At 36.0% G+C, this 14,244-nt stretch overlaps 1 protein-coding gene across 1 annotated transcript in view; it reads left to right on the top strand.

The window, feature by feature from the left end:
- Positions 1-14,244, top strand: part of PGAP6 (post-glycosylphosphatidylinositol attachment to proteins 6) — a 750,660-nt gene that overhangs the window by 658,235 nt on the left and 78,181 nt on the right. Inside the window, exons 9-10 of the mRNA XM_044089784.1 lie at positions 12,476-12,612; positions 12,988-13,166. Coding sequence (XP_043945719.1) covers positions 12,476-12,612; positions 12,988-13,166 — 316 coding nt within the window. The remainder of the gene's footprint in view (positions 1-12,475; positions 12,613-12,987; positions 13,167-14,244) is intronic.

Below are 14,244 nucleotides of genomic sequence, written 5' to 3'. Positions count from 1 at the left end.
TTCTATCTGACACTTTCTTGTTCTTCCTTCCTTCATGTAGTAGTAATGTTATTTCTTTTAGATTGTACTTTAACTCTTATCGCTAAGTTATGCATATGTTTAGGAGAAACAGCATATGAGTTTAATTTTAATCTTTCTAGTGCTAGATTAGTTTTATGTGTTAGAATTTCATTAAACTTTTCATGCAGATCATTAATTTTCTTCTTATTAGTCAGTGCATTTGTTAAATTATTATTATTTACTTTTATGATTTGATTTTGTATGTTGAGTAATTCTGATTCACATTCTTTTAGTTTATTTTTGTACCATGCGATAATTTTACCATAAATTTAGGCTTTTAGAGCATCCCATACCATAACTATGCTGATTTCATTAGTGAGATTAGTGTCTAGAAAGAATTTCAACTCTGTGAGTAGCCAAGGTTTAAATTCTTTTAGTTTCATAATATATGCTAGAATTCTTGTCATTTGTATTAATTTTTTTAAATTTGTTTGAATATTAATAAGGATTTCTGTATGATCTGATAATGAACATGGTATGATTGTGAAACTATCTTCGCATCAAGGTCTTGTGCAACAAAAATTTTATCTGTTCTTGTTTGGGTTGTAAATCTGTGATCTTGGTGCGAAAATAACAGTGAGTTACTTTCTCTAAATTTGAATGTGTCTATTAAATTGTGATTTTCAACCCATTTTTTGAGTAGCTTTCTATAGGAGTTGTACATACATTTTTTTTGTTGGTTGTCTCTGAATTATCAAGAATGCAATTAAAGTCACCACAAAATATTAAGCTACCTTTATATGTTTTACTAATAAAGTCTAGATGTTTCTTTGTCGTACTTTTTCCTATTCCTGGGAACCAATAAAGATTTACTAATGTTCAGATTCTGTTATTGAATTTTATTATAACAAGTGTTATAAGCCCCTCTTTATCTTCATAGCTATAAAGAATTTGGGGATTAATTATGTTTTTTTCTCCATAGTATCCTAACTCCTCTAGTTTTGGTTTTATATGATGATTGCGCTATTGTTGTATACTCATTTGGAGTCCATAAATGCTTTTCATCATCTTTAAAGTAAGTCTCCTGAAGAAATATTACTTGTGCTTTGTTTAATTTTAAATATTTTAGCAGGTTTGATCTTTTCTTTGGATTATTTAAACCATTTATGTTCAGTGAAAGTAGTGTTAAGTCCATGTTTGTTGTTTGAGTTTCATGCTTGCTAATATTTCTATTAATATTTGAGTAAATTTTATAGTATTGTATTTGGAACAAAATTCTCCTTATTTCATGCATCATAAATAGACTGAATGTCTTTTGTAATACTTTTATATTGATGTTCATTTCAGGCCATAATAAAAAAGTGTAAAATGATTTAAGTAAAATTATTTTGATTAATATAATCTTTTCTTTCAACCTTCCCCCATCACACATGGAATGTTATACATTCCTAATCTGATAGACATAAACCAAATATCTACCAAATTAACCCTCATGTTTGTTAGACAGGTTTCCTCATGCTCCATTCTTATATTCTTAGAGACCTTTGAAATTATAAACTAGTATATGTTGAATGATATTTATGGTTCTACATATTATATACATAGTGAAACACATAAGTAATTTTAGGCTATATACATATATATAAATACATTCATTATTATGAACATTTAATAACATCTCAATCATATGGTTAAGTATATTCATCTCAAATAAGTTAAACCTGACATCCAATTGCTCTAATGTCATCTTCTTTTCCCCTTCTCTCTCTCCCTTATGTATATGAACAATTTGCAAAGACACAAACATGTATTTTATATACTATTTTCATTGAACCATTCATAGTGACTGACTGATATCAACTATTGAATCATTTCTGAATCTGATGTGATTATAGATTTTCTATATATGTACATGACAGAACTATTAACATAGTAATATATGCATCAAATGTTCAAGTTAATCTAATAGTAGATGATAGATAAAATCTTTTCCAAATACATATTGATTGTAATGAAATCTATTTTACATAAATACATTAAGATTTAAAAAAAAATCATTGAATGGTATATGCTTGTAAATTTCTCATGAGTCAAGAAATTGTATTACATACACAGTTGTGATATTGTTTTTTACTAAAAAAAATTAAAAAAACATATAATTTTTGTTAGTGCAAACATATGGTAAGCTCTGCAAACTAGTTATTGTTCAAGATAATTTAATACTCATAGATTACTTATTATATCCAATCTTTCCTTGACTGTTTGGTTATATACTTCAAACCCTAGTCTATAATGCATATTAGAGTCTTACAATTTTTAGTATTCTTTTGTCTTTTCATATAATCCATAAGTTTAATACATAGATTTTACTATAGGTTAAAGAAATATTTTATAAACTTTTTATATAAGACCCATCTCATTTATTCATTCAAATATAACAGTTTTAACTTTCTGTCAACGAAAACTATTAAACCAACTATAATTTTATTTAGGATAAGCTTACTGAATAAAAAATATCAGACTCAAAATGGCCACTGAAGTACATTGTAGTATTTCCTTTGTTGTGCGGCTTAGCTATGGTGCAGTAAATGAGTTTCTATGCATGACAAAAAGTAAATTAAGTTTTAAAATAAAATATATAATTATAACTAGAATCAGTTAAAAATGATATGTCTGTATTTGCACATGTGCACATTGTCAAATCTAGCTATGAAGATGATAAACATATTTGTGTATTGTCACTATTTTGTGCTCATTTCTGTGCACATATATATATATATATATATATATATATATATATTTGTAGATTGACACATACAGACTCATATTTCCATGTTTCAGATTTGTAGAATAAATCACTTGACTATGTTTCTCTAATTCTTACAGAGTTATTATACAGTGTTTTACTGAACTGAGTAGACTTATTTCTTCCTATTGTTTAGCCTTGTCTTATCATTACTTTTATTCTAAAGTACTTCATCTTTATTCAAACTAAATATTCTGAGTCTATCCAAGAGCTTTACAATATACACGTCAATTCCCCTTTTGAAATACAATCTATTAGAGTTAAACATCAATCTAAGGGATATTTTCAGCATGTTTAGGATTGGCAGCAGACTGCTGTTATACCTGTCACTAACTGTACATAATGTAGCCTACTTTTCTATGTCAGTGCTGGGGACAATTAAAATCATATCTGTTGTCAGTTGTAAAATATCATGTCATTGCATTTTACAGATTATTATTCTTGATAAAAGAAGCTGCCTCATCTATGTTGTCGAAGGTTCTCATTTCATTTGAGTAAAGAATCTTGATTTTTACAGGGTATGCAAGTTGAGCTTTGATTTTGTTTTATTTCAGGAATTTTACAAATGGCCATGCTTTCTTCCTTAAACCTAGAACTCTAGTTGAATAGTCATTATCGAATCTTATTTGGTGTTGTTTATACTTTAAAGGACTTTTCCTCTATGCCATTTGACAGTCCTTCGTTTAGGTCTAAGAATTCCGGCAACCAGGAATTTAAAAATAAAATAATGTCCTCACCCTCAGCTTTCTCCAGAAGACCAAATATTCTAATATTTGTGTGCCTTTCTCTGTCTTCTAAATCATCTATCTTGTTGATTAACCAGTTATTTTGTTGTAAGAGAAATTCACTTTGGTTCTCTTCTTCCTTCAACCTGCCATCTATATCGGAGAGAGATGTTTCAGTGTCCATTATTTTTGTTTGTTGCTGCTGTAATAATTCTTTAAAGACATCTGTTTGTTTTTGGCAGTTCTCTTTTAGATTTTCAAGGTTATACTTAAAATTATCCATTTTCAATGACAGCTCCTGCAGTACAGAGGACATCAATTGGATTTCCTTCTTCAAGGCTGTTTCAGAGTGTGAGTTCTTTGAGTTACTCATTTCCAAGTGGCTATAGTAGTCTCCAGATTAATTTGACAGGAAAATATTGACAAAAAGCATTCAAAGTTAGTACACTATTAGTTCATAAGTTTATCAATAATAGTTGGATATTTTTGTTCGATGAAATTAATTATTTTCCTGTTATTTGAACTAGTTTTGTGGAGCTCTAAAAAAAAATGCTGCTACCAGTTAGCCATTCAGGCTCTGCCCCCGGGTGATCAACATCTGATCCCTTTCAGGCACCATTACTGTCAGGACATGCTTGGAGTTTTGCAGGAGGCCAGGAAACTCCATACAAGAAAATGTTATAGGTTCATAGGTAGGTACTAGGCTATCGGCCCAAGGGCCTAAATAAGCCTAGCCAACAAGGTTCCCTGGCTTACTCCACCCAAGAAAGTTATTTTCCTGTGCCCCTGTTGAGCAGAGCCACCGGAGTGATCCCCGGGGTATATTTCCTATTTCCCATCCACTTATCAAGATTTTTCTTGAAGAGTGCTAATGAGGAACTTTGCTTGACATAGATGGGTAGCTTGTTCCTGAGTATAGGAAGTCTCTGGGGCAGGAATATATCCCTCCAGTATATCCTGTTTATTGTGGTGACAAGGCTTAGGTCCCTAGAGTGTGTAGCTCAAGTGGTATTGGGATTTCTTTAGGTGTAGCATGTCCAACATCTCTGGATTTGACATAGCTTTTAATGTTGGGCAGAGATCACCTCGGAGTAGGCGATATGCTAAGGAGTAAAGCTGGAGTTTTTTGAGATGATCAGTGTAGGGCATCTGTTTGAGGCCAGTAATCCTCTTTGTAAGGTACTCCTGTGGCCTTTCCAGCTGATGCAGATGTCTTGTGAGATGCATTCCAAAAGGGGCATTGTACTCTATAATGGGTCTAATGAGTGTTGAGTAGAGGGAAACAATGACCTCTTTTTTTCCTAGATGAGAACCTTTTTGTAATGAGGTGTGCCACCTAGAAGGATTTCTTGACTACTGTGGCGATGTGATTATCAAAGGAGAGACTTCTGTCCAAATTTTTCCAAATGGAAAAGATTTTCTATCCTGTGCTTTAATAGAAGTCTAGATCCACTTTTTGTGGACATTCCAGTAGTACTCTCACTTAGGAATATGATAAGCCACTTTTACGTAGTTCAACAGGTAAGAAAGTCCACTGCTATGCTCTTGCTGCTTGTCTGCCACCATTACCTCCTTTACCTTCCAGATTGCAGGTTAAACTTTTTCTTAAAGGTGTCCTACCTATTAATTCCCCAAGGAAACCAGTTCCTCCTTCTTTGGACCTTAATTATGTCTTAGAAAAGCTACTCTGCCCCCATTGATCCCACAGGTTCTGCTTCTCTGAAATTTTGCACTTGGAAAATTGTGCTCCTGGTTGCCTTGACTTCTGCTAGGAGGTTCTCCGAGATTCATTCATTCTTTGAGGATATCTTCACCTTTCTTTGTTTTTCACAAGGACAGAGTTTCCTTGTGAACCAACCCTTCTTTCATGTCTAAAGTGGTGAATGACTTGTGTCTTAATCAGTCTATCCAACTGCCTACCTTTTTTCAGTCCTCTAGTGAAAAAGAAATTTGCATATGCTAGATGCACACAGGCAACTTAGCTTTAGTCTTGCCAAGTAAAATCAACCAGAAAGTCAGATCAGCTTTTTGTGTCCTTTCATCCCAGGGCTCTGGGTTTACATATTTCTGAACAAACTATTTCATCTTGGATTTCTAAGGCTAGTGTGTTTTGCTATGATTTTCATGGTAAGCCTTGCCTACTTCTGTCACAGCCCATTCCACTAGACCTGTGTTTTTTGTGGGGCTTTCTTTAAGTATCTGGATACTTATTTCAGTTTTGAGGCTGCTACTTGGTCCTCTGTGTGCACTTTTACCAAACATTACAAGTTGGACTCTATTTCTAGGTCCAAAGCAGGGTTTACTGGAGCTATTCTCCAAGGGTTTGTGGAGAATTCTTCCTTGCAGCCTTCCTCTGTCCCTTCTACCTCTCAAGGTCCCAATTAAGCTATGGCACTCTCCCATATGTAAAGAATACTGCAACATTCAATAGAAGGACGTAGAATAGTTGTGTAAAATCTTACCATAGCCATAGATGTCCTTCTCTTCTGTGTTGCAGTATTCTGTCCATCCCGCCTTCCCCTGCATCTTGTCACTTCCCTGGATGACTTATTGTTTTCCTTAGGACTTCTGCTCCTCATGGGGCACTCTTGTTCTGTGGAAGGTGCATGTGGGTGTCCTTCTATGGCTGATGTTGTCAAAGCAGACTTGCGACATCTTACATACTGGCAGTGGCTAAAAAGCTTTTGCATACTGGACAGATGTTGGGTCATAGGGTGGAATACAACCCATATGTAAAGAATACTGCAACCTAGAAGAGATGGACATCTATGTTTATGGTAAGATTTTACACAACTATTCTTTCTCTCCTTTTGGAGTTTGTCAAAAGCAATTACCACAAGCCTCCTCACCATACCTCTCAACCTGGAAATATCAAAATCTGGACAAAGGCCCATGAAAAGTAGGTACAACCGGACAAAAATCTGGACACTGATTAACACAAAATTTAATACACATAATTATTTAACACTGCCCACTCCAATGGAATTGTGGGATACAATCAACATGCATTTTTTGTAGTACTCATTGAGTCTTCAACTCAGCCTATAACTAACTGTACAAGCCTAACCAATACAGGAAATCTGAAAGGATTCTCTCAATTCTGCATCTGTAATGTGTAGTAACAAAATCTCACTGGGTAATTGGAAAGCAAAACAAAAGCAACAGTTTGAGTGTTACCAGGAGGTAAATGAAAAGAAACTGTGCAAACATTGCAAGTTGATAACTTTGATCGAAAGAAGCAATCATGGAGGGCATGCTACCTACACACATGAAGCTAAAGAAGCAAGGAAGATGCATTTGTCCTGGCCACAACCAAATACAAACTCCCCAGTGCAGTCTGCTGACAACTGCTTTACTTACAATCATATGCAACTCTGAGCTCTCACTGAATTAAATAAATAAATACACAAGCAGACATCATTCAGGCCAATTCTTCCTGAAGGAAAAGCTCCTGCCCTTAAGCACATCCACAACAATAACTTCCATCTCTACATTTTCAAATCCATGAGATACTTCAAAGTACAAATACAGACTTTATTTTTCTAATTTTGCAGGTTTTAACCTATTTTAAGCAGGATACTTTTTCATTCCTAGATGAGCAATCCATGTTCTTCTTCTTCTTCTTCTTTCTGCTTTTCTCAGTTAGGGGTCGCCACAGTGGATCACCTGTCCGCTCATGATTGGCAGTGAAGTTTTACAGTGTCGAGTTGCCAGCCCAGCACCCAACCTTCCACAGAAGGCGCACACACACTCACACCTAGGGCCACTTTAGAGTGTCCAATCCACCTACAGCATGTCTTTGGGATGTGGGAGGAAACCAGAGCACCCGGAGGAAACCCACGCGACCACAGGGAGGACATGCAGACTCCACACAGAAGGCACCCCAGCCGAGGATTGAACTGGAGAACCTCTTGCTGTGAGGTGACAACACTAACCGCTGCACCACTGTGGCCACCCCAAGCAATCCATGCTCTACCTCACCAAAAGTAAAAATCACCAGGCATGGTAAGATGCAAGGGTTAAATTTATTCCGGTAATGAAACCTAAAAAACAGAAAACCAAAGTCCCAGCATGCAAAACCAATCATAACAGAACTCACCGATGTCGCAAATTACTTCAAATAACCACATCCATACAGCCTTAAAACAAAAAAAAAGAACATGACTCAAACAGTGCAATGTCCAAGTTTACTTAACACAGCAACAAAGGTGCAGCAAAGTTTAACCACTTTCTCGAGTGTTAAATTGTGAGTTGCCTTGTGTTACTACTCATATTCACATGTAGAAACTTTCTTTGGTCCAGCTTCCAGACAAAAGATTGCAGTATAACTGACCAACATTGGGAGACCCTGCCTGCTTCATCTTGCAGTTCAGCAAAAATATCAAATGCATGTGTCACTTGCGACAGATTAGCAAGCAGTCACGACAGGATCCCATAGAGTGCGCTTACTTCTTCCAGAGTGCCAGCTTTACTTTTGCCCCTTTTTTTATAATCCTGGTACAAGAAGTACTGCTAGCAGCATCTTTTCTCTAACCTGTACTACATCCGTGAATGGAAACAAAGAAAAAAATGAAATTACTGAATTGGAGAACAAAGTAACGCCAATGGACTCTCACCAGTAAATACAATTCAAAATACTTTAATAAATAAACATTGAAAGATGAGCACTTTCATTTCTTTCATAAGAAACTTTCTCTGATAACAGATCAATGCAAAAGTTCACATTAAGTACTTGGAGAAGTTCAAAACAATCAGTGAAATCATTGTATGACTACCAAGCCACTGTACTTGCTGAATCTCACTTAGACATGCGATGATTTCTCTTCAACATGTTCACAAACTTTGTAAATGAATAAACCATGTAAGTATACAAATTGTTTTGAATAATTACATGTTTAAAAACAAAAATAAGAATATATATATATGTGTGTGTGTGTGTGTGTGTGTGTGTGTGTGTGTGTAGATATATATATATATATATATATATATATATATATATATATATATATATATATATATATATATATATATATATATATATATATATATATATATATATATAAAATCTATATCTATATATATATATATATATATATATATATATATATATATATATATATATATATATATATATATGTATATATCTATATATATATATATATATATATATATATATATATATATATATATATATATATATATATATATAAAATGTATGGGTCTACTTTACTTACCTGAACAGCCACATCACCGACTTTCACTTTGCCGAAATGAAAGGAACGAAAAACAAGAAGACCGATATCCGGAACACCGACTTTCCACTCAAGGTAAGTAACCATTTGGCCATCCTGTTGAACTTTGCCCCTTACCCCCCCCCCCGGTATTGCGATCTCAGAGTTGGTATATTTAGTTAGGGGAGTTGGGGAGGCAAAGCCCCCCACATGAGTCGGTTTAATTTTTTTTTGTTTTGTGGGTGGGGACGGCCAAGAAGTTACTTAAGTCGAGTGGAAAGTCTGTGTTCTGGATGTCGGTCTTCTGGTTTTTCATTCCTGTCGTCTTGGCGAAGTGAAAGTCGGTGATATGGCTGCTCAGGTGAGTAAAGTAGACCCATATGTATACATGGTTTAGGTTCTTATGAAAGAAATAAAAGTGCTTATCTTTTACCTTTTATTTATTAATGTATTTTCAATTATATTACTGGTGTGTGTGAGTCCATTGCCATTACTTTGTTCTTCAGATCCGTGAACGGAGTATATCATGTTCAATGACCTGAGTACTTGAGTAGCAAGATAAAATACAGGCAGCGACTTACCTCTCAATTCTTCCTTTTTGTTTCATTTTTTGTCCTTTCACTTGTATATTTTTGTAATAAATAATTGAGGGTTGTACTGAGTTAATAACAATGTCAGACATTAACGTTTTATATATGTTATTAGTACTTTCTTATGAGCCTATGAACCTACAAGTGCATGTTGATGCAAAAAAAAAAAAATTGTGATTTTAATGGGCCACTTGGGAATTCGTGGCACCCCATTATTTTAGCCTCAGAACTGGGAAATTTCAAGGAATTTTGTGTGGTATGGCTCCTCACAGACCGGATCTACTCGCACAAAAGCAAGGGTGTTTGAAACAACCTGACCCACCCCAACGTACCTAACCAGGCACATCCAACAACTGAAGCATGCATAGAGGTCCCTTACTAAAAAATACAGGGCATAAGTAACATGTCCTATCCAGACTGCCTCAAAGCCGTATCCCCTGTAGTCAGTCTCTTACAGACTGTTGAGGGAAGATCTATGCCTGGCATACAAGGGATTGCCATATCCCACCGCAATGGACCTTTTTCATATCGGCAAAACAAACTAAACCAGAATTATCCATTCTGAAGACTTAAACCTTGCGAGTGACATAAATAGGACCTGCTGGAGGGACAGATGTGTGTCCCAGAGACTACCTCTTCCCTGATATAGGCTCCTCATCCATGTAAAGCAGAGTTCCTAACCCCAATTCAAGTGTAACTTGGGCAATTGGATGGGTAACAGGAAATCCATCTCTAGTTTGACACCTATAATCTCTAGTTCATACAGGCAGCTTTATAAAGGGTTTACCTCCCAGCCTCTGCTTGTAAATGTTTCATCTCTCAAACCCTTGCAGACACTCTCCAAGCGTACCAGAACTTGTCAGAGTTTCGGGATGCTTGGCTAGGCTTAAAAAGACCATAGCAGTTTTTAGCCTAGTACACACCTATAAACCTATTAGCCTATGGATCCCAAACAACTTCAATGGATTGCTTGGATGATACAGTATTAATACCTTTGGGGCACCTGTTTACTGAGGATGTGCAGCAGATACTAATGGAGGCAAGAAGGTCTGCTACTAAAAAAATTCTGTATAAAAAAAATGGAAAAGGTTTTCTAGTTGGTGCAGTCAAACTAACCAGCACTCATTCAGGATAGTGTTTCTCTGGTTTTGCCGCACTTGTGTGAGTTACATTCCTGTGGAGTATTTCATCTCTATATAGATTCATTTGTAGGTAATTTCAGTACATCAGCCCTGCCCTGCCCATGAATTCCCCCTCCTTCAATGCATTCTCATGTCAAAATAATTTTGAAAAGGGTATTGCAGTGAAAGTCCTCCAAGAAAATAGGCGGCACCTCCTTGGAATCTTAATTATGTATTAGAGAAGATAAAACTTGCTCCATTTGAACCAGCTCATCTGGCTGATTTGAGATTCTTAATATGGAAAGCAGTTTGATTGCTCTGACATTTGAAAGAAGAGTTTGAGTTGCAAGCTCTTATGGTGGATCAACCTTCTCTTTTTCCACAGACAAAGGATTTCTTGGGAGCTAATCCTTTTATGCCTGAATTGATGTGTGTTTACTTCAAGCCAAACTATCCATCTCCCTGTGTTCTTCCTTGAAGCCAGAAAAGAAGGAGAAAGGATACCTCATACCTTGGATGTCCACTGACAACTCTTTTACTGCATTGGTGGGACAAAATCTTCCTGAACTTCCTATCAGTTATTCATTTCTCATGAAGGTAAGATGAAGGGGCAACCTCTGCCAAAGCAGATTATTTCCAAATGTTATTCCCACCACAACAAAACTGTTCAGGCAGGTTTAAGCCACACTGTACCAGGGCCTTGGCTTCATCTGTGGCTTTTTGGAAAAGAGTTGGACACTATAAATATTCTTGAAACAACATTGTACTCTATAAGTACTTTTACCAATCATTACAAGCTAGATTCATTCTCCACGTCTGTGGCAGGCTTCTTTAGGACCATTCTCCAGGAGCTCCTGATCCCTTCACTTTCTACCTCCTAGATGTTTCTAAGCTATGTTAATCTAACCTATGTTAATCTAACCATGTAGCTTAAGCTCCTACAGCAGTAACCAACAGGATGAACATAGTGAAGCTGTATACAAGTAAACTTGCCATAACAGTAGATTTTCGAATGATCATCGCTGCAGTAGCTACTCCCTACATCCCCATATTTTTCCCCCCTAATAATTTCCGGAGAGTTGGCATTAAAGCTCTAACCTGTCTTTTATTAAGCTGAGCTTTAATTATCTGTTTGGGAATGTGGAAAATGCCTTGAATTGTGGAAGTTGGCCAACTGTTGCATCCTTAACAGGATATAAGCCATATAGCTTGGGTATTACAGTAGTGATCATTGGAGCATCTACTCTTACACTAAGTGTACTTGCCCAACTGTACTTAAAATATGTACCTGCATCTCCAGTATACCTTCTGATGCAGAATTAGAGTACTGTTTTCATTGCAAGTCCTTATGATAGAAGTTAGGACAGATGCTTATGAAATGTGGTGAATATTGCACAAGTAATTATTAGTAACACTTCTATTTTTCAAAATGTTCTTAATGTGTATGCAAGTCTTAATCATGCCAACCCCTCTTGATGCACTCAGATTCCAAATTGGAGTCCAAAAACACATGGAGAAAATGGTAAAAATTACATAATGAAAGTAAGGAAGTGATCATTACATGCAGCTTGTGATGGAGACTGCTTTCATAAAAATGAAAGCTTTGTGTCAAGAATTTTTAAGTATTCTTTGATACAAATGTATGATTTTTTTTTAAAGTTTGCTTAAGTACATAAAGATTTTTCCTTTTTTCTAAAACACATGGTTTATTTTGAATTTATTTAATATATGAATTTAATATAGGAGTAGCGGTCCACCTTACAAAAAAAAAAAATCTGTGTACTTGTAGGCATTTGGGGATTGCCGCTGGCAAAATACTGTAATTTCCAGTAATTTTCAGGTAGTGCAGAAGAAACTGGGGGGTTTAAAAGTTACTTTTGCTGTGAATCTTGACCTTCTGATGTACAGGTGCATCAGTTCATTTTTTTGACATGAAATAAAATTCATACTGGTTTGTTTTGCATCACATAGTGCTAATTTAAACTTTTGTGATATTTTGTAGTGACTGTGACGACAGTGAAGCATCAGTCCTTACCTCTGTGTACCTGACCCCCTGCATTGATGACTGTGGCCAGTATGGGCAGTGTCGGCTGCTTCGTACCTTCAGCTACCTCTATGCAGCCTGTGTCTGCAAGGCTGGTAACTTGTCAATCATGTTTTTTTCTTGGGTGGAGAGCCATAGCATTTCTGTAATTCATATTGTTTTCAAGGCTGTGTACTTTTTGTCATTGCTGTAGTGTATTTGTGTATTCTGTGTGCTGGTATGAAATTAAATAAAAGAACACAAATCATGGCAGCCTTTCTGACAGCACACACACTGGCTTATAATGCCACAAAGTACAGCTGCTGGGTAACTCCTACATATGTGTATTAGAGCTAGCCATAAAGAGTTGAGATAGAGCATTGAAAGGAGTGATGTGGTTACAGCTGGCCTTTCAGTCGTAATTAGCAAATTTGTATTGTGTGCTTGTGGAGTTTTAACATCTCTTATTCCCCATCTGTATGACCTCCTAGGATGGCAAGGATGGAGCTGTACTGATGATGCCACAGCACAGTCATATGGACGCCAACTGTTGGCTACATTATTGCTAACACTCAGCAATTTCATGTTCATCCCAGCAATTGTGGTCGCTATTTATAGGTACTACATCATTGAAGCATCAGTATATGCCTTTGCAATGTTCTTTTCCACAGTAAGTTCATTTTGTAATTTTTTTTGTCTTGTCTTTGGTGTTTATATCAAGTGCAACTTGCATTAGTTAAATTGGGAATGTATTTTTTTTAATTACTGATGTTAGCATGGCGTGTGCTCACTCTGTCTCTTTGATATGATTTCCTTGTAGGCGTTCTATTTTCAGATTGTAAGGCAAGCTTCTTCTTCAGGCTGCTTATGTTAAGTTTTCAGAGTGCCTCTTGTGTACCAGTTTTGAGTGAGTCTGACTGTTCTTTGCTTATTTATTTGTACACACAAGTGCTCTGCATTCAAGAGTGATTTCAGACCACTGGACTAGTTAAGCAACCTGCTTTTAGTTGCACAGTATGTATCTGGAGACTGAGGGAATCAAACCAAGATCTGCTGGTCTGAAGTGAAACTGTTTAGCAGCTTGTAATCTTTACCTGGTTTTATAGTGCCAGTTAAGAGTCTAAAAATCTGCTTACAAAGCTCTACCAGAGAGTCTTTTAAAACAGTAAGTATTGTACCACTTTAACAGATGTTTTATATTTATGCTCGGGGTGCAATTTGGATTGCTAGAAAGATGCAGTACAGGATTGTCCAGGTCAATGTATTTAGTGGTGTTGAAATGTGATGAATGTTGACAAGGCACAAAGATTCCACAGTGTTTGCTTATAGAAAATTCTTAGATGCCAGGTGTGCATATTTTCTGTGTGTAGTCAAGAATGCTTTGTCATCTCCTTGAGTCACATTGGCTTTGCAGAATATTCACAGTCTAATCCTGTGTTGCACGTTCACTGCGTAGGAATATCACAGTGGGTACTCATTTACACATTTTTTCCCCATAAACTGAGGGTTCGGTGTCTTTTTTTTCAGTGGCATATAATGCAGTGAAGTTTCAGATGCCTTTTGGTACTTTATGCTAACATGACATCATTGCAGAAGTTTTACAGCAATTTGGCAAACAGCCAAATAGTTCCAAAATTATGAAATGCTGGTTATATAACATAGCAACAAGTAACTGGAATTAGGTAATACTGTACGTCTCTAGTACCATTGTATTTTTTTATAGTATGGTGGATACAAGTAACACTGAA

This window comes from Protopterus annectens, chromosome 12.part0 (genome assembly GCF_019279795.1).
Source record: "Protopterus annectens isolate FY-2018-M chromosome 12.part0, PAN1.0, whole genome shotgun sequence".
Classification (NCBI taxonomy): Eukaryota; Metazoa; Chordata; order Ceratodontiformes; family Protopteridae; genus Protopterus; species Protopterus annectens.
This window is presented reverse-complemented; position numbering and strand designations above follow the sequence as displayed.